The sequence below is a fragment of the Alosa pseudoharengus genome, unplaced genomic scaffold (genome assembly GCF_046254945.1).
Source record: "Alosa pseudoharengus isolate Yale_2024_CS ecotype anadromous, Long Island Sound unplaced genomic scaffold, YU_APseudo_1.1 YU_APseudo_1.1_scf_24, whole genome shotgun sequence".
In the NCBI taxonomy this organism is placed as follows: Eukaryota; Metazoa; Chordata; class Actinopteri; order Clupeiformes; family Clupeidae; genus Alosa; species Alosa pseudoharengus.
In genome coordinates, this window is record NW_027468689.1 from 32,328,856 (window position 1) to 32,355,674 (window position 26,819).

A 26,819-nucleotide genomic window follows, 5' to 3' on the forward strand; every position below is an offset into this window, starting at 1 on the left:
GTGGGAGTTATTTGATCCAGCCAAGTTCAAATTTATTTGAATAATTATCCTTATTTTATCACACAGATCAAAAAATTCAAGGCTCAGCCTCAATTTAAAAAAAAAAAAAAACAAAAAAAAAAAGGCCAAATGTGTTTCAGCCAACATTTCCAGAAAACCCTAAACATACAGAAAGTTAAAATAATTAAATAATGGTCATATTGTTAAAGCACACAAATATCCCCTAAACACTAAAAACAAATTCAGTGCCCAGTCAAGCAGAAGAATCAGTGGCAAAACCAAGTAGTTGTACTTTTTCAGTAGTAACATAAGTCTGTAATGTCATGGTAGTTCAAAAATGTAAAAATCCCTGAATACACCAAACATCTGATTCAGAAAATAAGGTGAATCTTTATGACAATTCTCTAAAAATCAATATCTCCCTTTCTTTCTTTATAACACACACACACACACACACACACACACAAACAAACAGTCAGCAGTGCAGTCAGCAGCTAGAGTGCGTTTCATCTGTAGTCTTTCAATCTGGACTCAGTAGTTTGATAGACCAATGTCCACTTTTTGCCTCCCATTGTTTTTGTATGTCACATTTTTGAAGGTTGACGTAGAACTCCTGAAGAGTGGATTTGTTCCCTTGAAGAAAAACGAAAAGAAAAGGGAAAAAAAGAAAAAATGGACTTTATTTTTAACAGAAGAAACATACATTCATCTGTGTCCACTGTTTACTTTAAATGGACATGACTTTCACAGAAATCTATTATAATGTGCTGCTTTTTGCAAATAATATGAGCAACATACACTAAAGACACCAGTTTTACCATGTCACTTCAGTGTTACCATCCTGTTATTGTAGGTGCTGTGGGTAAACATACCGACTGCCATTTGGCCTTTGCTCTCTCTGCCTCAAACTTAGCCACCTCCTTGCGGTCGTGGACAGACACCAGCAGCTTCCAGACCCCCAGCAAGATGATTCCGATGGTGAGAACTGATAGGGACACACCCAGCACGATCATCGCAATGTCCGGAGGCTCAGGGCAATCTGGACAACAAGGATGATTTAATTATATATTTTTTTTAGTCTTTAGAGAAAACTGAAGGAAGCTGAGTGACAGGGGACACTCTGGAAGGTTCTGTAGTGAATGCTTTTTATCATGGTCTACCAATCAGAACTATCATGGCCTCCTCTGTAAATACAAGTCTTTCTGTGGTACTGCACCAACCATCAAAGACATACAGGATAGAGATTTAAGAAGCAGATATTTCAGGTGGGCAGCTGTGGCCCACTGGTTAGCACTCTGTAACCGGAGGGTTGCCGGTTCGAGCCCCGACCAGTGGGCCGCAGCTTGAGCAAGGCACCTAACCCCTCACTGCTCCCCGAGCGCCGCCGTTGTAGCAGGCAGCTCACTGCGCCAGGATTAGTGTGTGCTTCTGTTCACTGTGTGCTGTTTGTTTCACTAATTCACCGATTGGGTTAAATGCAGAGACCAAATTTCCCTCACGGGATCAAAAAAGTATATATACTTTTACTAGGTGTTTTTGTTTGTTGTGCAATGACAGGATGTGACTACAATGTAGTGTCTTTAACATATCAGCAGTGTTGGGAAGGTTACTTTTAACATGTATTCCACTACAGATTACTGAATACATGCCCTAAAATGTATTTTGTAATGTAGTCCGATAGATTACTAAAAGTGAGTAATGTATTTTGAATGCTTTGGATTACATGAACGTTGTATTATATTTTTATTAGCAGTGGATGAAACTGTTATGTGAGGGTATGTGAAGTTGTAAGACTCATAGTGTCAACAACATTCCACGATCTGCTTTACAGTGAGGATGGATTGATTTAATATACAGTATAAGCTACAGTATGTGCTATGAAACACAGTGTCAAAGAAGAATGAGATGTTTTGAGATATGTTTTGTCTGCACATAGGCTAAAAGGCTACCACATCCCAAACAAAGTATACCTTTTTTTGATGAACACAAGGGGAGTTACATGCCTTTTTGCAGAACACTGTCAAGAAATGAGAACCTACTGCCCTAAAACATGCTGGCTGGATATAGGCCTAATTGGCCTACAACAAAACATATTTTACATTCTACATTCCCTGAGGTTATTCATTTAGGCTAACAGTATAAACAGAGAGGGAAATAGAAAGAAGCCACCTGATAGATACAGTACATATAGGCTACATGGTGTGGTTAAAAGAATATTTGAATTTGAGTTTGAAAAGGCATGGCGTACATGTTATTATGATTTAAAGTGTAATCCATTAAATGTATCCGTGTAACTGTATTCTGAATACCACCCACTTAAATTTAAATACAGTTACTCATATTGTGTATTTTAAAGATGTTATCCGGAATACATGTATTCCGTTACTTCCCGACACTGCATATCAGCACTTCTGTAGTGGGACAGTTATTTAAGTGGAATTTTACAGAACATTATTACAATATAATCATTTAAATTCAATCCAAACCAACCTAAACTGTCTTTCCAAAATACTGGAAAGACAAATGGAACCTAAGTAGGTAACAGAGACTTTTACTATTTCATTATGGTAAACCTTTATGTAATTGTCATCTTTTTCCTTTACGTTCAGCAAGATGCTGAAGAAAGTCTTATCCAGGTGTGTGTTGATGCCATCGTGTCAAGTGAAGGACACATACCTGCCTCCATACACACCACTACCTCCCTGAGGTCAAAGAGTTTAGCGCATTGCTTTCAGTGCAGCTAAAACGGGGAAAAGAATATAAGTTTCCCTCAACAACGCCATTGTGCTCTAATAAGATCTGGCAGTGGAAGAGACCAATGAAATGTGCGTCTGGTAAAGCAGTGAGCTTTGGTGCTGCGTGACTGAGCAATGCTGGCGGTGTTTGTGTCTGTGTGTGTGTGAGGTGGTGGGGGGGCGGGGGAGGGGGGTCCTTACCATAATGTTTGAGGTTGTAGATGGTGAGGCCATGGTCCGCTTCAACTAGGTTGAACGATATGAAGCACTCGCTGGTGGTCTGAAGGGAACAGGGCACGGACTGACTCTCATCAAAGTCTGACAGAAGAACACACAGATTGTCAGAGAGAAAGAGGGTGTGTGTGAGTGTGTGTATGTGGACCTACATAAGCGTAATGAGTACAACAAATCCCTCTTTGAGACACCAGTGTGGGATTGCATTTACAACCCCACAACAGAAAAAGTTGGGACGTTGTGTAAAATGTGAATAAAAACAGAATGTAATAATCTGCAAATCTCTTAAACTCATATTTAGTTGCAAAAAGGACACAGACAACATATCAAATGTTGAAAATTACAAATTTGACTATTTCATGGAAAATATATGTTCATTAAATTTGATACCAACAACATGTTTCAAAAAAAGTTGGGATGGGGGTAACAAAATGCTGGAAAAGTTGTGTAATGATAAAGAAAACAAAAGGAAGAATGTTTCTCAACTAATTAGGGTAACTGGCAACACAACTGGGTATGAAAAAGAGCATCCCAGAGAGGCAGGGTCTCTTAGAAGTAAAGATGTAGGGGTATTCATCACTCTGTGTAAACCTGTGTGCACAAATGATGAAACAATGTCATTTTAATGCTTCTTAACATGAAATTGTGACGTATTTCGGAAGTTCATCATCTACAGGACATAATATTATTAAAACATTCAGCGAATCCAGAGAAATCTTTGCAAACAGGGGAAATAGCTGAAAACAAATTGGATGGCTGTAGTCTTTTGGACCTCAGATGGCATTGCATCAACACCAGACCTGTCTCCAGACCTGTCATTGTATGGGCTCAGGAAAACCTCTGATAACCATTGTCTATGTGCTCAGTTTGATACTCAATTCCAAAACTGCAGCCAAAATGTAACAGCTAAAATTGTATTGAGACATGATACAGAAAATACCACCCTCTTATCTGGGCCTGAGCTTGTTTAAAATGGACTGAGGTAACATGGAAAAAGGTCCTGTGGTTAGACCAATCAAAGTTTGCCATTCTTTTTGGAAATCATGGACTGATCTGGGCTAAAGAGGAGAGGGCCTATCCAAGTATCCAACCTATCCAACTTGTTTTAGTGCTCAGTTCGAAACCCATCATCTATGACGGTGTGGAGGCACATTAATGCTTACAGCATGGGCATCTTGCACATTTGGCAAAGCACAATCAATTCTGAATGATGCATACAGGTTTTAAGCAACATATACTGCCATCCAGGCAATGTCTTTTTCAGGGACGACCTTGAATATTTCAGGAAAACAATGCCAAAATGAATTCTGCACATATTTAAATAGTATTTCTCCATAGAGGAAGAGTCCAGGTGCTAATATGGCCTGTCTGCAGTCCAGATTTGTCAAATTACGTGCATAATGGAATGAAAAGCATGACTAAGAAAACCCCATACTGTTGAGCAACTGGAATCCTATATCGGGGAGTAATGGGACAACATTTCATTATCAAAACTGTAGCAAATGGTCTCCTCAGTTCCTAAACATTTACAGAATTGTGTTAAATGAAGAGGTGAAGCAGCAAAGTGGTAAACATGCTCCCGTCCCAACTTTTTTTGAAACATGTTGCTGGCATCAAATACAAAATTAACATATACTTTTCATGAAATAGTCCAAATTTTTCATTTTCAACATTTGATATGTTGTCTATGTCCTTTTTGCTGCTAAATATAGGTTTACGAGACTTGTATATTATGACATGTTTGTATATTATGATCTGTTTTTATTTGCATTTTACACAATGTCCCAACTTTTTCTGTTTTGGGGTTGTACATTTATATTAATTATTTTAGCAGATGCTTTTGTCCAAAGCAATCTACAAAATGAGGATTAACATTCAAGTTACATTACGAAGGAGACCTTAGGCAACAATAAATACTACTACAATAAATACTACGGTGACACTATGTAATAACTGTGCCTGTTAAGGTGTCCACAATTTGGCAACCTTGACAGGGACAACAAGGAGGAGGACATCCCCCTCCTATTTTTTGAAGCGTAAAAACGAAATTGAAATAAACATTTTTAAACAATAATGGGGTGCTTTCAGATTATTTAGTTTGTGGTAGAATTATTGTATAAAAGCAATATAGCACTCGTGATCATGGTAATGGACATTCCCATGGCCGAACAACACCGTGGGAATACCCATGACCAACCCCACTCGCACTCATGCTATATTGCTTAAATATAAGCTTGCATGCAATATACAGTGCAGTGTGTCTTAATGTGCTTTTTGGTTGTTATTTCCTGCACATGTTGGAATGGCTCTAATGTTTTCTAGTAGTTATGCTAACTATGTTAACAAAGATAATAATGCTAACCAAGTTACTTAACTTAGTTAATTTAGCTAATGTTTTCTAGCAGTTTTTTTTAAAAATGTTAATAATGCTAATGCTGTTAACTATGTTAACAATGCTAACTATGTAACTTAGCTAACTTAGCTAATAATTTATAACAGTTATGCTAAAATATTAAGAATGCTAACATGCTAACCATGTGACTTAGCTATTCATTTTTAGCAGTTATACTAACAATGCTAACTATGTGACTTAGGGCCCGTCCCAATACCTCCCCTACCCCTAGATTTTTGCCCTAACCCTCGTTTTTGCGCGTGCACGTGTAGGGCTAAGGTGTCCCATTACTATAGGGAGCAAGGGGAAGTGCTATTTTGCCCTTAAAATCAACCCTCAAAACATAGCCAGGACAGATGCAGGCTTAAAACGAAGTGGGAGATGAAATTACCCTGGATACCGTGCGAGCTCAGAGAGCCGGCCAAATTTTTCATATATTTTCGCAAATAAGCATATTAAAATTTTGGAATATGTTGGAATATGTTACCTGGATGCACATCTGATGGACTGTTGAGTTTTGAACACTTATGTTAGAAAATATCTCACGAAGCTATCTGACGATGTTCATGATATCTGCTGAGTGCTTTGAGAGAGTCTGCCCATCAAATAACGTTATATATCTGATCTGGGTAGTTTCGTCAATATTTAGATAAACCAGCACAGCCCACACAACAACGACCGCTGGAATGGGCATGTTCCTGAATGAAAATAGTAGCAGGCTACTACCGGTAGACATGTCGGCGCTGCGCGTGACGTAGGTGAGCACGTTCGCTACGCTAATTTGCATTTAGTGGTGTCCCAATTTATAGGGAAAGATCTTCACCTCCACTTCCCTTGTCGAGGGGGCTTTAATGTTGAGGGCAATCAAAACCAAGTGGAAGTTTTAAGGGGGGAGAAATGGGACGGGCCCTTAGCTATTCATTTTTAGCAGTTATACTAACAATGCTAACTATGCTAACCATATTACTTAGCTAACTTAGCTAATGTTTTCTAATAGTTTAGTCAAAATAGGTGCATTTTAAACTATCCACCAATGTTGCATTTTATAGTATTTTGCATTGTAATTGTACATTGCATTGTGATTGTAAAAACAATCCATGTTTTTGTATTTCTATGGCAGCATTTGTCTCCTTCCCCCCATCTATCAACTGTGACATTTTGGTGTCAGTTTGATTTATTGCCTCTGTGTGAAATCAATGCAGTTGATCAAATTACTAAACTACAGTAGTGTTTCTACAACAAAAGGCATCACCAAACTATATAATTTCTTTAAAGGAAGAAGGAGCCATGCAAACTGATATCACCCCTCTCCCTCCACCTTTCGTCCTTCTCTCACCCTCCACTTCTGTCTCTTTCCCTTTCTCTGAGTGAGACAGTGATGGCCATTTCAGAGTTCAGTCTCCTAGCTCCATGTCGCCACCATTGTGTCTCCCCTGATGGGCCGCCATGGGGTAGTGAGAAGCGACAGCAGTACACAGCACTGATCCCAGCCACAGCTCGCCATCAGATACGCGTCTCTGCTTGTGCCCATGTGAGTGCTGCACCACAAAGGATCTCGCTGTGAAAAGGGCTCCTGAAGGAGCAGCACTCGTGTTCAATGGGCCCTAACAAAAGCCCCAGCTACACGACAAGGTAAATAGCATGTCCTCTTTTGTGGAGTGGCGCTCCAGATAATCTGGCTCTTGTTGGGGAAGGGCGGAGTGTGTGTGTGTGTGTGTGGGGGGGGCTGAGGTGAGGGGGAGAGAGGAGCGCTCTCAAGCTAATGAGAGTCTGTGTGGTCCTGACTTTGTCATGAATAAGACCAGCTCAGGCTATACAGCACTACAGAATGAACGTTATCAAATAGTGCTGCTCTTGCAGGCCCTAAGCCACTCCAAAGTGACTATGAAGTAAACAAGAACAGTACAACAATAATGAGGGACTGAACAAGATACTTTGTTATACGACAGTGTTACCACACCTTGTTTGTGATTACAAGACACAATAATGCGCCAAATGAATCAGGGAAAAATATAAAGAGGCTGAGAGTGAAGGGCTGAAGTCTCAGAAAGCAACCCACAAAAAAATCTTATTTTGTCTTTTAGATGACATCTTAAATCCTCCAGAGAAGGCTACACACCACACATCACTGAATTAGACATTAGAGAGAGATTAAGTTGAAAGAATGACCGGTCATTGAAGAAAGACTTTATCAATGTTGAGATTAAACACACTTTAAACAGACTCACCTGTGGAATTGCTGATAAAGGTGAGAGGAGAGCTGCAAGCATGAAGACATCTTTCTCTCTCAGGAGAGTCATCTTGCTGAATGTGACACTCAACACAAGACCTGTGAGGAATCACACACACACACACACACACACACACACACACACAAGCAGTCAGTCACCTGTTTTAAGAACACTCCCCTTGAGAAAGGGCCTTTCATTGTGCATCTCTGAATGCAAGAAAAAGGGTCCACTTTCAAGTCAAGGCACTCCCACAAGTCCTGGCCACTTGGAAGTGTTGTTCCCAGGGCTGCCCCGCTCTATCTCAGCATCTTGGCGCTGGATGAATGGAGGCGGCCACAGGGCCTCTGGAACCAGGGGGAAAGGGAATACTCTTGGACCCGTGTGATGTGTCTCAGTGTCTCTCCATCCCCCTCGAGGATCAGAGTGAATGCCGGTTGAACATACGAAGAAGAGGAGAAGAGGATATCCCTGCTCTTGGACCTAACTGTGGGAGTCAGAGCCATATAAAGGTAGAGTTGCGACAATGGGTGTTCAAAATTCCGTTGGTCACGTGGTTTGTGTAAACCTCAACTAGTTCCCGGAAGTGATTGACAATGGATTAGAATGCATTAAATAGGCTACTGACAGAGCCACGATTTTGGGTAATTGACAGTCAATAAATGCATTGATATACAATATTTATAACCAGTGTTGGGCAAGTTACTTCAAAATCGTAATGTACTATGCATTACTTATTACTGTCATTTAAAAGTAATTTGTTACATTATAATATTACTGTCTCTGAATTGTAAGGCATTACACTACTATTGCATTACTTTTAAGTTACTTTCACCAAAATATCTAGAAATATGGATTTGCCATTCTAAATGCAGTTTATTACGCTCAATGCAGCTTGCTCTTCCAATGGAGGGAGATGTGGTATAGCATAATGACTGAGCTAGGCTTAAGGCAACAGTAGAATGCAATAGGCGCAGTGCTCATAATGCAATACAAGGGACAATCATAGTCAGAATGTTAAAAACTGACAAAAGGTCAAAGTCTGGTAAATTGTGATAGAAAAACTGTAACTTTAAGGCCTAAGCCTACTCATTAAAACCAATAGAGAGCCTACTATATTGTAAATCAAAGCTTAAAGGAACCGTATGTAAGATTGTGGCCAAAACGGGTACTACAATCACTTTCAAATTACTGTAGAGCGGTGTATCCCCTTCCCCTCCCCTCTGACTGGCAGAGTTGGCAACCGGATGACGAAACACTACTGACTTTGTGATTAGTAGATAGGTGGAGGGTGGCGCATTAGGCCAAAACACAACATGACAACATCAACATCAGTTGAGGGCTGCAACTTCACTTTTTAAATGAGAATATCCTGGCCAGACTACTGTTGTCAGTGATATAAGTATTTGAAATGAACATGATTTCTTAATGTCTATAGTGACATATCAGGGCAATTTTATGATTAATTGAAATACAATTTTTACATACGGTTCCTTTAATAAAGACATGTCAAGATGGTGGCCTGCTGGCCATTTCGGTGCCCTAAGTGAGTGGCTTTGAGTGAGTGACATTTAAATGATAACTCAAACACCTAAAGTAAAATAAAAGGCCTATTATTTACAGACCATTACTGTGTATTTTAAACATTAATTTCTGAAGAAATGCTGTTTTACTTATAAATGGTGCACTGTCACTTTAAGAGCATTGATCTTTACGTTGTCATAATGCCCTTTTGCCAGCTCTTGTTTACAAGCCTTATTTGTTTGAAATATGCACAATGTTAAGTTGTTTTAAGCAACCTTCATTGCTTTGGAAATGGAAGTATGCAATGACATGTTGCTTCACATTTCGTTTTGCGAATACAAGTGAATTATGAGCCTGGTATCCACCTAGCTATCTGAATGGAATGCGTTTCAGTCGACTCAGCATATCATGTGCTTCATGTAGCCTAAATGCTTGGAAAACGAATGATTGAAGACCCACCAATTCTAGTACTACGTGGTGATTGAGAGAACCCAAAAGGTATCAAACTTGCATGTAACATCGTGTTAGTGCATTTTGACATTGTAAACGTTATTGATGAAGAGTGAAACGCAGTTTGCAGTAAAGCTACTATTCATTGGTTACATTTGGGTGCCCCCTCTGTCCTTTGGTGACCAACGCAAAGTGCGTGATGCGCGTGGTGGGAGCGGTGGCACTGCCAGGCTACACAATCTTTTTCTGCATTTCTATCCCTTTATCAATTTAAGTTCACAGCACAAAGCTGACATGCACAACAGCATAGTTTGTGTTTTATCAAGAATAAAAAAAGATTAGCGTGGCACTACTTTAGATGTTTACTTGTGCTATTTCGCGAGCTGAGAGATCTTTCGGTTTCGCACACAAAGTGCACTAACTATTATGTTCTTCATAGCCTTGTCTCTGACAAGCTGAAAATAATGAGCGTAGGCTTATGTCATCCCGCAAATAGAGTCCGCCTGCGAGTCTGCTGCAGCCACAGTCATATTCAACCAGTATCAGGAGATAACGTTCTACTATTATATTTTGCGCGGATTTTTTCTCCTCTGTTGTTCTCGCGTGGTGTTTGCGAATATGTATCAAAACAAAACAAGCGCTTAATTTTGGGTTAAACTGCATTGTAACGCGCGTTACTGAAGTTTGTACCGAGTAAATATTACCCGATTTTTTTTTTGTAATGCCTTACATTACCGCGTTACCGCAAACAGCAATATATTACAGTAATTACATTACTTTTGTAACGCATTACTCCCAACACTGTTTATAACACAGTGTAATTATTGTGTAAACTATGTAGTTATCCTACCATTACAACAATATTAAATTAAATTCCAGACCATATCTTAGCCTGCTATATAAGGTGACCTTTTTTCCGCCCTTTTACGTGTCACTTAATATTAATTTCTGTACAAAATCAAGACGGGAGATTCTTTAGAAAACGCAATTGCACCCACCCCATAAGTGTATCTAAATTATCGCTATATAAAATAAATGACCTCGTACAGTGACTCGAAAAGTGAACAGTGTTTTTGAGACTGCGTGTAGCTTACAAAAGCGCATGGAGCTCCTGTGAAGCTCGTTGCAACGAGAAACTGTAACACAGCTAGTCTAACATTACTTGTTTGAGTTTTCTACCCGGCGTTTCCTCTGGTATTCACTGATCTGAGCTAATGAGCGAATTACCTAGCCAAGCCTAGCCTATCGTCGCGGGAGAATAAAAAAGGTTTAAACGTTTTTTAACATCTCCAGTGTAATGGTGGGCATTCTAAGTTAACCGTAGCATTAGGCCTACCTATTAAGTAACCCCATGGTAATGCGATTGATCATAATAAAATATAAAACGTGACATGTAAGTCCTTCGATAAATAACCAGGCTATGAACTCATAAACATGAACAGCATTTTGTCATCGTTTGTCATTCACCGTGCTGTGAACAGCATTAAGATGCTAGGCTAAAGAGCTTGAGATTCAGACAGGTGAGCACCTAGGAATGGTGTGTGCATCGTGTCAGAAAATAGCAATTTAATCAGTGATCATGCATCATCAGCGCAAGCTTGGTTTGAAACTTTCTGGGGATGGGGATTTTACACGATCCTTCATCACTGGGCTAGTGTGCCCTGCTGTGTTAATATGACGTGCTGATGCTAACAGCTGCAGCTCCCTCAAATCTAGGTTCTCTCATGCATATTAGGCTAGCTTTTGCCAATGAAAATGAATGCAAAATTAAAAAAACAGTCCTGCTCTTAACTGAAGAAACGTTTACGTTACCAACAATGTTAACAACAAACTCAGTTTCACTGTTGCAAGTACAAGTTGGCTGTAAATATGCTTAGCCATATTAAAATTTAACGAACCAGCTAGCTTTGTGATAACAAAATATACCTTTTATGTGTTTAGTCCACTGAAAGTTATCCACATATCAAACTATTAAATCCACAGTTATGGAGGAATTGTTTTGGGGAAGCAGTTGCACTTTATCCCATTTTTGCTGCCCTTTTTAAAATTAAACCACTTAAATCCATAGCCTTTGAGCATTGCGCATAACGTTACAACTATGTTGACATGATGGTAAAGCTAAATGCCCAACACGTCAAGTCATAAAAGTTGTAGGCTACAAACGCAAAAACTTAATGACAGCTCGTTCGTGGTGTTGCCTAGTGCTGCCTAATTGAAATGGTATAGGCAAGGTTTATCTTATATTAGGTTATTATCTGTGGCACATTTATTGGGCTTTAGCCTCTTTTCATTTATTTGATAAGGAACTGATAAAAACTGAGCTGCAGAAAAGCTGTCATAGTATACATTTATTATTATAATTAGGTTATTAATACTATTACTTTACTACTATTACTGTTGTTACTGTTATTATTATTATTATTATTATTATTATTATTATTATTATTATTATTCGGATGAGCCAATAATGTAAATCTGAGTCTGAAATGTTGGCTACAAACAGTCTGTAATGAACTGCACTGCTGCTATTATAAATTGTTAACTTTCGGGAACTATTTGAGGCTTCCATTAGCCGCCATTGTTGAAAAAAAAATGGAACATTAGCGTCAATGGAGTTGTCGCAACTCTACCTTTATATGGCTCTGGTTAGTACCATTAACGTAACAGCATATAAATCAGTCCTTAAGGGAAATGCCTACCCTAAAGTTCATGATTTAGCAAGAGCAAAGACATGTATTTCCAGGGATCAGTGATAAGTAATGATCAGCTGTTAAATCATCAAAGCCTACAAAGAGATTAATAAATACATCACTGGCAGCAAATAGGAGTACAGCACACTCATCCTCAAATAGGGCTCCGGAGTTGTTTAAGTGAAATTATTTTGAACACCACTAACAAACACAACCATTTCAAAGTATTTCTGTTATTAAGTAAAAAGGATAAGTCAAACCGTGTATGCTGTTTGTCAATATCTAGAAAATATAAAAGTCAATATAAACATTGTTTATATACCTATACAGAAACTACTGTAATCCAAACTACGGAGCACTGTGGTTCTCATCCAAACTACAGAGCACTTTACTCTACACTTTATGTGGGTGAGTGTGTATTTGAGAGCGAGAGAGAGTGAGAGTGTATGTATTTGTGTGTGCATGTGTGTGTGCACAGTTGCCCAGGTGGGGTGTGTTACCTGATGGCGGAGCAGGAGTCTCCACAGGTCGGACATTTCTCACAGGTGTCTCCTGACGCTCCGGCCACAGAGCACACACAGCTCCCGCACACACACGCCCCCCTGCCACTGCACACGGCCCCGTCCGCCGACACACACGCCGCCATGCTGCTGCTGCAGTTACACGACTCTCCCACCCAGCCATGGGCACAGACACACTCTCCGCAGTCACACTCACCACGACCTGGGAAAGCAAAGGACATAATACACACACGCATACACACACATACACCCGACAAGCATAGAAACACACACACACGCTCACAAATACATACATGCACACACACACACAAACAAACACACACACACACACACAATATGTGAATGAAAATAAACTGCATGGAACTGTACCTAAACACACCATATGTTTCTCTCTCCCACTTTGTGTTTCTTTTCTTCTTTCTCTCTAAACCCATAACCAAGACAGGACAAGATGGTAGGAACATTCCAACTGCAGCAGTTGACCACATGTCTGTCTACCCCTCTTGAAGCTATGTGTGAGTGTAAACGCTGATTTGCTGTGTTATCATTTCATTAACATTCCACAGGGGGGAGTGGGTTGGTCTCAATTACATTCATTCCTCTTGTTTTCACAGGAGCAGAGAAATATTTTACCACCTCAGCAGGTCTGGGTTTAAATCAAAGACACTTTTATGTGCACATGTATCAAGGTGTGTGTGTGTGTGTGTGTGTGTGTGTGTGTATTTTGTGTGGGTTGTGTATTTTGTGTGGGTTTTATGCAGTACTTTTGTACTGTAAAGCATATTTTGTGTCACTATACAGTATTAACATGTGTATATAGGAATATTGCATGTATTATTTTCATATTACAACAACGTATACAATGTTCTGTGTGTTTGGCATATGGAATATATCAATGTGTTTTGTGAGTTTGTACAATAATGTGAATATTTGCATGTGCACGCGCGCGTGCCACCATCACGATGATTACTGACCCCCACAGAGTTCTCCTCGAAAGCGGGGGCAGGAGAAGTCATCACAATTGCAGTAGGGGCCGTACACACGGCCAAAGCTGGATGGGTAGCACACACACTCCCCACAGAAACACATGCCCTGACCACTGCACATCTCAGCCTCTTCATCCACTCTGCAAGGAAAGGAAAGTGCAAAGGGTGGGGGGTGGGGGGGGGGGGGTTGATGACAGTAATCAAAAATCAGTCAGAAATCCCCTCTAGAGGGTGAGGTAGTCAGAAAATGTTTACCACAAAAAGCTTTTTCATTCTGCGCTTGTTTAGCCAGATTTCCTTCTTGTAACTGGAGGACTCACCTGCAGTCACTGCTCTGGGCCTTCTCCTCTGTGCACTCACACCTGGGCCCCATGTAGCCAGGCTCACACACACAGGTGCCGCAGGTGAATGTGCCATGGCCGCAGTCGCTGCCGTTGGCTTGCGGGGTGCGCTGGCAGTTGCAGGTGCAGAGGGATTCCAGCTCCACCTCCAGGGCCTGCTGCATGCCCACCGGACGGATGTGGAAATGCCGTGGCCCTGGCAGGCACTTGCCCAGCTGCAACGTCACGTTGAACGTCACCTGAGAGGGGAAATGAGGGGGAGGGGTATAAAGATGCATAAAGATAAAGATATCCCCAGTTCAATTTTACAATTCAGTTCAGTATTTATTTATATAGCGTTTAGTTCAGGTTAACATTTTGATGCATTTTTATATTAAATTCTTATTTACTATTATGTAAGCAATTTCTAGTTTACTTCAGGTTTTATTTTATTTCTTTTTTTGGGGAGGGGGGCTTTTGCCTTTATTTAGATAGGACAGTGAAGTGTGACAGGAAGTGGGAGAGAAAGATGGGGTAGGATCGGGAAATGACCGCAGGTTGGATTCAAACCTGGGTCCCCATGTACTTGGACCCAAACATGGTATGGACACTGTACGCCACAGCGCCCCCCAGATTTTAATAAAGATCTTCTTATAATAAAGTTATTCAATAGGCTTAACAATAAATATATAGCCCTAACTCAAAACGGCTGTTAGGCTTATGTCATTTTGATCTGTAAAAAAATGTCACATGCAGCCATGCCTAAATTCTGCTCACTGCACATTTATTATAGGCTAATGTATTATAATATAATATTTAATATTCATTATTGGATGCTTAGCTGCAATGATGTTTTTCCTTATCATTCTATTTTTAAAGCAGGCTTTCCTGCGGGCATGTAATTGGGCTACGGGTTTTCTAGTGTTTGGGGCACTGCACTAGTATACATTTCATTTCTTCCAATGTTTGCCATTGGGAAGGTTAAAAGAAAGATGATAAATGCACACACACATGACATAACCATCTTAGTTCTACTACTGTCTGTGGCCACAGGTGAAAAAATGTACCATAAATGTCCCCCACCCACTCACCCTCCTTTACCCTCCCTTCTGAATCATCCAGCTCCAGCATTTTTTTTATAGAACTCAGACACATTTCACATTTCACAATCACATTTAGCCTGGATTATTTTGTTTCTTTTCTGTTTCCTTTAAAGTTTTCCCACTTTATCATAGAAATACTTTGCTTGCTTTACTTTTTTTTGTCTCTTTTTCTCACTTTAGTCTCACCTTGGGAAGGACATCCCTATGCATGCACCTCTCTCTCTCTTTTTCTCTCTATCTCTCTCTCTCTCTCTCACACACACACACACACACACACACACACACACACATACAGACACACACATGCACACACACATATACCCCCATCCACACACACACACACACAGCCTACATACACACAGGGTGCAATTTGGGGGAAAAACAGAGGGGGGGATGATTTTGAATAAGTTTGTAACCCCCCCCCCCCCCCCAAAAAAAAAAAAAAAAGCCTAGTAATTGTTATGGCTAACAATAACCTATATCAATTTTGCCACCTTTGTAACATTTACCTTTAGTTTAGTTTTAGTTTACCGTTGTGTATGACTTTAAACAGCGAGTGTGCTCTTTCGGTATGATAATCAGCTCCTCTAAGCTTAGGGTACGTTTTGACAAGCATATAAATTTACCTTGTTCTTGCCCATCTGAGATTACTCAGATGGGTTTTTGTTGTGTAAAAAAATGTTGTATATGATGGCATTAAAGTCTTGAGTTAGTGAATTGGCTTTGTTTGTTTGTTGGTTACCTACAAACCTTACACATTAAATGTGCAACATTTTTGTAATCGCTGCGTACGTGCATTCTCTCTCATGAAGATTTGCGTAGCCAAGTGCGTAATATTGCAAAAGTTGAAAAAATAAATGTGTTTATTGTAAAGAAAATAAATAGTCTACTGTCATACTGGCTACAGTGCAGTGAAGAGTTTGGAGAGTGAAGTTATTAAGTATATAAGTATATATACTTTTTTGATCCCATGAGGGAAATTTGGTCTCTGCATTTAACCCAATCGGTGAATTAGTGAAACACAAACAGCACACAGTGAACACACAGTGCGGTGAAGCACACACTAATCCCGGCGCAGTGAGCTGCCTGCTTCAACGGCGGCGCTCGGGGAGCAGTGAGGGGTTAGGTGCCTTGCTCAAGGGCACTTCAACCGCGGCCCACTGGTCGGGGCTCGAAATATAAGTTATGATAGGGCAACTAGGAGTTTTATGAAAATAATTTACAAACCAGAACATGGGCCATGACCATGAAGTCTCTATTTCTTGCAGCTGTTAAAACACCTGCTAGATAGTTAAATTAGCCACTAAGATTAGTTTTTGCAGTAGGCTACTGTCCACTAGGCCTACTGGCTGATTTATCAGTGGTTTCTCATTCGTCCTTCGCAAACTACAGGTAGTTCGGTTGAGAGCCATTGAATAAGCGATGCCAAGCAATTTCTAATATGTAACACTTTTTGTGACATTCAGCAAATATCTCCTGACCTAATGTAAGTTGCTTCGGACAATATGTTCTAGCCTACTCTACGTGGAGTGGTCCTCCATCGCAGCTGCATCAGTTATCTGATTTTGAAGGTTCTAAAATATGACGATATGCTGCACTGTATTCTTCTTGTTTTCTTTCATTTGTCCAACTAACTTTTCCATTGAAACTCGCCATTTATGATTGGTTACACAGTCGACATTCTGAAATGTCCTGCATGATCAAGGCCAAATTAGCCAGTCATCACGCAGCCACTGTGTCAGCAGCACGAGTGCTGACAGTGACGGTGTGTTTCTGATGTCAGATTATTATGTACTAGACTGTTCTCACGTTGCAACGCTTTACTTATATGAAGTAGCATTAATCAATATAAGGGGCAGAGGGGGATAAATGTCTCCCCCCCCCCCCCCCGGTGAGGAAAATAATTAAGCAGAGGGGAGGATATCAAGAGGGGGGGGGGGGGTAACCCCCACCCCCCCCCCACCCCCAACAAATCACACCTGCATACACAGACACACACACACACACACTTTTCATATGATCAAACCCACAAATACATGTTTTGTGTGCTGGCTGTACCTCTTCATCTCTGCCCCATCCACTGCTTGGCTACATTTCCAACACCCTGCATATTCCTCAATCACCATAGTCTTTGCTGCCCAGACATGCTATAATCTCGGTTTCATTTAGATAAAGGATTGTCTGTTTATTGGTTGAACATGAATGAATGGACACAGTGTTTCTTTCTGTTAAGATAAATGTAAAAGATTTCGAGGCCATTTTGAGGAGATCTGGGCGAGATGATACAATGTGTTGCTCTGAGCACATCTTGTTCTGTATCCTTCACCTTTACAATGACACTTACTTTTGAAAAGACACAACATTCTCTTACATTCTACGTACACTCTCTCTAAGGAGAACAAATGAAGCAAATCGTTTTTAATTTCATAATTTCAATATTTCAAAGGAAATGATTTCTACAGTCCTCACTCATATTCATTTTAAATTATGTATTACTTTGTCAATAATCTATTGAACGACACTTAGACGTCACAGTAATTGCCAGAAAGAAAAGTTGTCTGAAGGACCTAATCATTTTGTAGCACTTATTTTCTGCAGAGCTAAAAGGATACTTCCTGGAAGCCAACATACCATGTCGCCGCCTTTGACGTTGGAGCAGCGCTTGAGCCCTGGGTGAACACTCCCATCCTGGCACATGGCAGTGAAGGAGAGCTGAAGGTCCTCTGTGTCCCCCAGCACCTCCAGGTCAATCTCAGAGCGCAGCTCCTGCATGGACACCAATCGTAAACACACACACACACACACACACACACACACACACACACAGGCATATACACAAAATTATCTTCCTATCCAACATTTATACATATATTCAAGCACACAAACATACCCAATTCTTATACATAGCAATAATCATGCATGTAAACAGCATACAAATAAAACGTCCATTCATTTTCTTACACACCATACCATGACAAAAGATGCACTCACCTCACCAGACATACATAACCAAATCTGTTTTGGTATATTTTCTCTTTTTAAAGATGAACTTTGCATTCAAATGAAGTCATAAAGATTGGAATAACTGTAAAATGGATATTTCCCCTTTCTAACCATTTGCATTCACATTCTCTTTCCCTTAGTCTGCGGTGTACAGGGCGCAGCCATGTGAAGGGAAAAGAGGAAGCAGTCACAGTGTAATGCAGTATCACACCACTGAGTACGTCCACGCCACACAGTAGATTATGTTTACATTCTTGTCTTTTCATAGTCATAGTTAATATTTAATAACAAGCAAAGTTATTGCACTGTTCAATCACTGCAGTGTTCACTTTTGCACTACCACCATTGCACACACTCAACGCACCTTATCATGGTCAATGCATCACATGGTCAGTCCATACCATACCACATGCTCTTTTGTTTTTACATTTCTGTGAGTGATTTTTATGTCTGTGAGATTTATGTGTGTATGTGTGTTTGTTTGTTTTTGTTTATCTTTTTGTTTGAAATCTTTGTTTGTTTGTTTGATCTATCTATTTATCTCTATATATCTATCTCTATCTATCTATCTATCTATCTATCTATATATATATATGTATGTATATCTATCTATCCATGTGGCTCCATTCATATTTCCTTAAACCAGTCAACCAATGTCATAGCAGAAAAGGATTCATAGCTGCTAATTTAATTCAATAATATGATTAATACAGTATATGTAACTTTGTACACTTGTACTAACGTTGTACAAGCATTTCAGTGAGATTTGCTATGCACACGTCACTATCTGTAATTTGAAATCCATTTTAATACATGATTTCAGTAGGCTTATAGTTAGCAGCTACTGTTATGGTTGTAGTATGATCAGACATTTGAAATGAGATTTGCAGCGTGCAGCAAAGCAAAACTAAGTAATGGTGACACCTAACAGGCTGTGTGGCACATGAGGGATCATGTTTGGTCAGATGCACCGGAAAGAAGGATATCATGTGTCGACACATAATAATAAGCTCAACATACAGCATGTATTCAGTGTCTGCATTCTCCGTTCTGCATGCTGATGAACTGCATGTGTTCAGCAAGCAGACAAGAGAAGGCAAACACCGATTCACATCTGAAAGCTTTGAGACATTATCCTGGAAGGGTGCACATCAGAAACACACACACACGCGCATACTCCACACATAGTTACACACATTCTTTCTCATTCTCTCTCTTTGTGTCACAGAGACAAACACTTTTTTGTTTACAGAAAAGTACAGGGCTTGTGAATAAAGTGTGGAAAGATAATCAAATAGAGACAAAGAGAGAGAGAGAGAGAGAGCAAGAGAGAAATGACAGAAATAGAAGGCAAGACAGAGGATAGGACATGTATGGACTTGCTGCTCCACCACTAAGATGGAGCCCATGAGGATGGGGTTTTGTAAAAAGAGGAGGTAAAAGAGAGATGGGGGCGGAGGAAAAGTGGTGAGGCCTAGGTCACCAGAAACACACACATACACACACACACATAGACACACTTTCAAATTGCCCTTGCAGTGTGTGTACTAATGTGCTTGCCTATTTTTTTTGTCTAGTTTCATGTCAGATATGTTCATACAATGCAGATCATTTTACACCAATGTATGGAGACACACACACACACACATAGTACACAAAGTAACACACAAAAATACACACAAACACACATTAGGAATAATGACTTCTTACCTTATAAGCTGTCATGATAAGTTCCTGGATGTTCCTGGAATCGTCTTCCAGTTTGCCAACTGTGGCACCAGGTATTAGATTTGCGTAATGCTGAAAACACACACACACACACACACACACACACACACACACACACACACACACACACACACACACACACGCACACACATGCACACACACACAATACAGAGGTGATCTCAGAGTTCCAGCTGTCTTTGGAGGGGGTCCACTGTACCATGGCTAGAACATTAACTGCATTGTTTTTGCTTTGCTAAAGTTGGAACCGGCAATGGAAGCTTGTGTGAACTTGTCCTATAGCAGAGCTATTTGGATGTTAAGTGAATCATGGAATCTACCCTCAGCGAAACATGCCGATATTGTTTCCTCCAACAAGGCTCTCACATTTCAGGAAACACATCTTATCAAAGCCAAAAGAACACACATACATACATAACACATAAAGATGAGCAGGTGCAGAAAGGTGTTGTTCTCACCTCATAGTTTTGTTTGACTTTGTCAGTCACTGCAAATATGAGCAGGATGTTATTCTCCACCACTTTCTCTATTAGTTGCCCCAAGGTAGGGTACTCCTGAATGAGCCAAAAGCAAAACAGACAACATTTTCAGCATAACCTGGCATGCCAAAGAGTAATTCACAACTCAGTGAGAGGTTTTGAAAGCAATTCCACAGCAGAACAAGGATTTTAAAATTCAAACTAGCTTCTGCTAACAAGACGGAATTGTATATCATTCATTCAGTATCAGGGATACTATCCTAGTGATAGTATAATCAGGGATATATGCATTTATGTCAACTTGATACCAGTACAGGTTTCAAATGCACTAATACATTCCCCTCTGCTTCAGAATTACCATTCATTTTCTTACACAAGTTATGAGTTATAGGGCAGCAGACTTCACCTTACCAGCTGAGCTGCCATGGAGTACTCATTGTTGCTGTCCAAGTGGCACTGGCCATCGTTAGGGAGAACGATGCCAGCCATTTTGCTGTCCATCCCGAAGTGGGAGTCATCGTCGCTGACAAACACCAGCAAACGCATGGAGTCATTCCTCCAGCCGATTTTATCCTCAAAACGAAAGCAAATGCACTTAATTTGCATATGCCCATATGTCAGTGTATTATATATATTATAATAATTATCCTTATAGGCTAATATATAATATATAATATGACACTGCCACATGGCTAAAGGTTGTAAGACAATGTGGTATAAACATGGAATCAAAAAAAGAAGCGTTTTCATCTTTTTTTTGACATTTTTATGAAAAATGGCATGTCCAAAATTATTCCTTCCCTTTTTATATAATCAGTGGAAACATCTTTATTTGCATTTAAAGCTCTCAAAATGGTCCTTATAATACCTACCGCACCTTTTTAGCAGCAATCTGGGTTTTGAGGCATTATTTGCCGTCACTCTGGCCTTGTGCTCACTTTTTTGACGGATTGAGGTCTGAACTCTGGCTGGGCCACTATGTGCTGGGCCAGTCTCAAATGTTGACATTGTTCTCTGTTAAATGTCTTGCCTTGTATGGCTGTATGTTTTGGATCATTGTATGATTGCAAAAAAAAATATTTACACTGATTATTTAAAAAGGGTATGAATAATTTTGGACATGCCATTTTTCATAAAAATGTTAAAGAAATGACGAAAACGCTTCTTTTTTCGATTCCATATTTCTACCACATTGTCTTACAACCTTTAGCCATGTGGCAGTGTCATTTTCAGTCAGAACAATCATATTGGTCAAGACAAAATCAACATTAAATCAATATTTGCCAAGGGTATGAATAATTTTGTTCTTAACTGTGTATATATATATATAATGCAAATGCCACATCTGTCTGTCTGTCTATCTATCTATTCTATTCTGTCATTGTGCTTACCCCACAAACTGTTGCCTGCATGATGGCATCAAAGCCACATTCTGGCAGGTCAATGTTGGCAGATACTTGTTGCTTGGAGACAATCTCACTGAACCTCTGTGTGCTGCTGGTCAGAGACAGAACATGCCTGTAACCGAAGACTGGCAGACATGTTTGATATATACCCCTGGAAGAAAGAGGCAGAGAGAGAAAGAGAGATAGAGAGTAAAAGAGAGAGAGCAAGAAAAAATCAAGACAGGAGTCAATCCAGTTTGTTAGCTTGAAAATGACACACGCAATGAAAGTAAGCACAACCTTGCCCATACCATTGCTTGATTAAAATCAAAGGAATATCAAATGCTTTGATTTATATTTGCACAAATAGTTCCTATAGCTCAATTTTTTGAGCAAAGTGCAAACAACAGCCACATACTGATTACAAATATGAATGTGTAAGTTTAGGTGAAATGCAAAATGATTAAATGCAATTTGCTGTTTTTTTGTAAGCAGAATATGTACCAGCAGGGATTCTCCAGTTCCTCTTTGGTTATTTTGATGAAGGGTAGCACAGGTTTTTCTACAAAGGACCCAAAGCCTAGCCTGAATTTACTGGTCAGCTTGGCCATTGCCTTGGAGAGAGTGGACCCTAGGTTCTTGATCATTTTCAAGTCATCGTACATGGATGCGGAGAGGTCCATGAGGTAGTAGAGGTCCACTGGGTAGTCCTCCGTTTGCTGGACTTTGATTTGAAGTGTTATGCTACTGTCTGAAAACAACATAGAAAAATTAATGTATCTTAACAAAGAATTTACACATAAATATCACATGATTACAAATCACTGAGTTATATCAAACAAAAAAGTGCATGTAGGCCTTACAAGTAGTTGTAGTTTAGGTAACATTTACATAACATAACATCAGTTTAAATTATTTAACTAATTATGCAACAAATAACTTACACCAATTGTAGTGGTTATAGGCTCACGTGTGGGTTAACCTACCTGGCCGCAGCTTAACTGATATCCTTTGAGGTGCTATCTGCGTAAAGTTTGCATCGTCGGCTTTTCCTAAGGAGTCATTCAGCTGAACCTCCATGCTAGAGACTGGGAACTCCACAAAGCTGCTCAAGCATCCCTTCTGTTGGAGAGCATCTGCAGTGTCGCATCGCTCGCTCACTGAGAACGATTCTGTGAAGTTCTGTAAAGTTGAATGCGCTTTGATTGTTAACCTTGTTTACCATGAAGCCTACATATTTTACACTTTGGTAAAACACGTGTGCAACAGTTTTGCACTACCTCTTGCGTGCACCAAGCACACTGGGGGCCCAGCTGAAGACAACGGTCACAAGTCACTGCGCTCCCAACTGAACACGTCCCTAGACCAGAAAGCGACACATGCAAGACAGTCGTGGTCAGGACGTGGTTTCTCAGTCTCGCAACAACAGTTTCTCACGAACAAGCGAACAAAAAAAACCGATAGATCAGATGACATGTCATGTATATTTAACCAACGTTTTCACATAACTCGAGCGCGTCAAAACATGTTGAGAAATAAGCATATAGAATATTTTTACAATAGCTATCTTTCATTGATATGTTTAAAAAACAAAATCTGGTAGACACACTTATGTTGTGGTATAAATGTCAGTTTGAATCCTCAGGTAACACATTAATGTAAGCTATTAGAGTTTGCTTTTATCTTACCTTCGACAGTTCGGTGGCAATACTGTAGAATAAAGCCAAGAAAAACCAGTGCAATACCCATTAGTCCTTACGGTTTCAGCTGCGAGGGAAAATAGGTGAGAAAAACAATATTCTTCTTAGTCTTCTTACATCCACTATTATGGATAGCTACTCTAAATGGTTCTAACTTAACCTTGGTGGTATGGAGCCAACTGTCTCCCGTTGAATGCAACGCAAGAGTCTACCTTCTTCTGACATACTTACCTGGCCAACCTTTTATGTTCACTTCCGGACAGGTGAGAGCATGAGTCCAGAATGCGTTTTCGTGGTAAGGTGCACACAAGGGGTGGAGTGAGAACTTCTGTATGCATACAGGCTAAGCGTGTGTCATAGCCTACCTTCAATAGAAGTATAAATTGCAAAATGTTTATGTCCATAAAGAAATGCCAAGCTGAATGTTCTCCAAGCCTTTACTTTTAACTAAAATGACGCATGTTTCAATCAATATGATTGGCCCTTATCATGTAACATTCAACTTGTACCTAGCTGTCGTTACTCACGTCGTGTAAATTACGGCATTAAAATGACTGTGAATAAATCCACTCTAATTGGACTATGTTGTATTAGGCTGTGTTACCATAAGCAATATATAATATATGGTATGCAACATAGGGTCAACAAATACTGATCGAACTACTGTCCTTGAATCGATTTCAAATATCAGGCCTAATTATTATCGTTTCGATAAGACAATATACTGTGACACATGAGCTCACACACGCGCACGCACGCGCACACACCACATACACTCATGTATGTAGTGTGTAGGCTTCCCAGTTATTTGATTTTTTCAAAGACACATAGTCGTTTGTTGTGGTTATGTTGTAGCCAGAGTGTATAGGTGAAAAGTAGCCTATGCTACATTACTGTGCACTATAAGTATATCACACCGGTCTTCTATTTTGAATGGAAGAGATTAATTTCTTAGACAATTTATTTATTGTATAATGTCTTAATTTGTCATATGTCATACTCAATGCCATTTATGGAGAAGCTACTGAAAAACATTGTATTATACTTCTAAAGGTAATAAGTGATAAAAGCACACTATGTTTTACATACAGAAGGATATAAAACCATACTATGACGCATATCAAGCTAACAGGTGCGTCTGAGCGAATGTGACAGGGGAGACCACGCCTGCCTACATAGACCGTGAGTCAATATGTCTCCTTCAACAGCCTCGGGGAAACTGAAGGTTCCTGTTAATGGTTAACACCAAGGAACCTACATGAAGTCTGCACAAGTTGCCAAATTAAAATCAGTTTTAAGTGACTGGAACAAATGTAATGATTAACATTAGAAGTAATGTTAGCTGATGTCAGTGAAAACATGCAAATGTTTAAGTGGCACAGTGTTTTATAATGATTCCATATCATTTACACATACAATGCAGTGTAAGCATTTTTTTTTCATATTCATTTCTGACATGAAGGTTTGAGGTCAGAGAAAAAAGAGAGAGAGAGACTACACACTGATAGATAGACATTGGACAGACATATGCATAAAGATAGACAGACAGAGAGAAAATGTGAGACTGAGAGAGAAAATGAAGAAAAGAAAACAGTTGAATGAGAGAAAGAAAGGAAGAAGGATGAAGGGGTGAGTGAATCCATCTGGCTTATCAGGAACAGGTGGTATGTTGTAGCAGCTGTGGCATCCGATTCCTGCATTATAAGTAATTCCTCAGCATGTATACGCCATAGGAAATCTGGGATGGGGGGGGGGGGTATTATCCCATCACTAAAATAGACTTTGCTGCCCACCCCTGAATGTCAGACAGGTGCAATCTTCCCCTGGTCAAATTCCACCATGTGCTATTGTTTATTAAATCCCATTCATCATGATCATTATGATCCACACCTCAGCTCTCTCTTTCTACTCTGTCCTTTATTGCATGTTTTTTGTTCTTCCTTTCCTCTTGGATTGTCCAACACCCATGACATCTCCCTTGCCTGTGTTTTTTTTTCTATCATTCCTCTCTTCTGCCTCTGGGAACTCATGTTCTTCCCTATCCATTCTCTCAATCAGCTTCTAGTCAGTAGGGTGTATTACCTGAAGCCCAGTAAAGACTGACTAACAGAGCCACTGCCATGTCTTTCATGGACACATTTCTTACTCTTTCATTCATATTGTGAAGGGTGAATGTCTTAGTCTATGCACTGAATGAATGTGCATTCCGGCCACAGACAAGCAGCCAAATACAGTCAGCTTTCACTAGAGGCTGCTGGGAAAGGTCCACAGCTGTACGCTTTGGGTTGTATGTCTCTGTCCAGATGTCCATTAAGCATTACATCACTTTATATGTGTGTGTTGTGTGTGTGTGTGTGTGTGTGTATGTGCTTCCATGTGAAATTCATTTCCTCTTCCACAAGATGTACGTATTCTGACACTGAAAACAGTTTTTTTTCTCCATCTACTGGGGATCCCTTGCATAATTTCTACCACACACACACACACACACACACACACACACACACACACACACACATATAGACACACACACAGACAAACATAAATCTTTGAATTAAGCCAGATGCTCTACCATGTGCACTGGTGAATTATGCTGCTTACTTTTTCTCACACAGCTATTCACACACAATCCTGCTAGAACAGTGTCGCCACGACAGCTCTAGCCAGCTCTGAGCTGACTTCGATTATCTCTGAGATGCTAGGCTGCTGAACATACACGTACACACACTTACACACACACTCACCGGCAGAGCCCTCCTTCGATACCATGCTGTCCCTGCCGCTGCTCGCCGTGTTGTGATCAAAAGACAAAGACGCTCCCTCCTCCACCACCACTACCACCACCTCCCTCTTCAGTTCCCCCAGCACACCGCTCCACACCAACAGAAAAGTAGAAGCCTGTCAGTTCTCCGCTGTCCCCTCGTCTCTAAGCCCTGGGCGTAGTAGCGTGTTTGTCCATTGGCTTTGCGCAGAGTAACAGTAGACCTGATGTAGCACACGACTTTATGAAGCATGACAGACACACACACAAAGAGACACACAGGGCTCTCGTTGTGTGTGTGTGTGTGTGTGTGTGTGTGTCTTTCTTTCTCCAGCCCAGAGTTCGCCCACCACCGGCCGCGCAGCCCCCCCCCCCCCCCCCTTCTCTCTCTGTCTACTTGCCGGGCTGGGCTTTGAATGATGGCAGCAACTGTTGGCGCTCTGCCCAAGTCCCGGTGCCCCCTTCATTACTGACAGAGAGAGAGAGAAAGAGGACGAGAGGGAGGGATTGAGATAGAGTGGGAGGGGTAGAGAGAGATAGGGAGGAAAAGATTGAGAGAGTG

The 26,819-nt window shown here is 40.3% G+C and overlaps 1 protein-coding gene and 1 long non-coding RNA gene across 6 annotated transcripts; one reads left to right on the forward strand and one right to left on the reverse strand.

Moving 5' to 3' along the window:
• On the reverse strand, positions 1 to 26,285 carry itgb6 (integrin, beta 6). 3 transcript variants are annotated; one of them, XM_076303754.1, is made up of 17 exons: positions 26,241 to 26,285; positions 23,485 to 23,563; positions 23,077 to 23,156; positions 22,783 to 22,978; positions 22,301 to 22,547; positions 21,803 to 21,968; positions 20,823 to 20,984; positions 20,391 to 20,486; positions 19,897 to 19,986; positions 17,815 to 17,949; positions 14,081 to 14,340; positions 13,749 to 13,900; positions 12,754 to 12,976; positions 7,590 to 7,690; positions 2,937 to 3,053; positions 873 to 1,039; positions 1 to 633 (listed from the first exon to the last, which is right to left on the reverse strand). In XM_076303754.1, the coding sequence occupies exons 2-17, from the start codon at positions 23,543 to 23,545 to the stop codon at positions 532 to 534; spliced, it is 2,355 nt and encodes a 784-aa protein (XP_076159869.1). In that variant the 5' UTR covers positions 23,546 to 23,563; positions 26,241 to 26,285; the 3' UTR covers positions 1 to 531. The 3 variants fall into 3 exon arrangements, with proteins under 3 accessions (XP_076159869.1, XP_076159868.1, XP_076159870.1); XM_076303753.1 differs by lacking the exon at positions 26,241 to 26,285 and adding an exon at positions 23,728 to 23,805; XM_076303755.1 differs by lacking the exon at positions 26,241 to 26,285 and adding an exon at positions 23,657 to 23,748.
• Positions 3,060 to 13,741, forward strand: LOC143142685 (uncharacterized). 3 transcript variants are annotated; one of them, XR_012990961.1, is made up of 3 exons: positions 3,060 to 6,993; positions 13,216 to 13,289; positions 13,389 to 13,741. It is a non-coding gene; the product is annotated as an uncharacterized LOC143142685 (long non-coding RNA). The 3 variants fall into 3 exon arrangements; XR_012990962.1 differs by lacking the exon at positions 3,060 to 6,993 and adding an exon at positions 7,703 to 8,101; XR_012990963.1 differs by lacking the exon at positions 3,060 to 6,993 and adding an exon at positions 12,616 to 12,661.
• Positions 26,286 to 26,819: the final 534 nt, after the last annotated feature.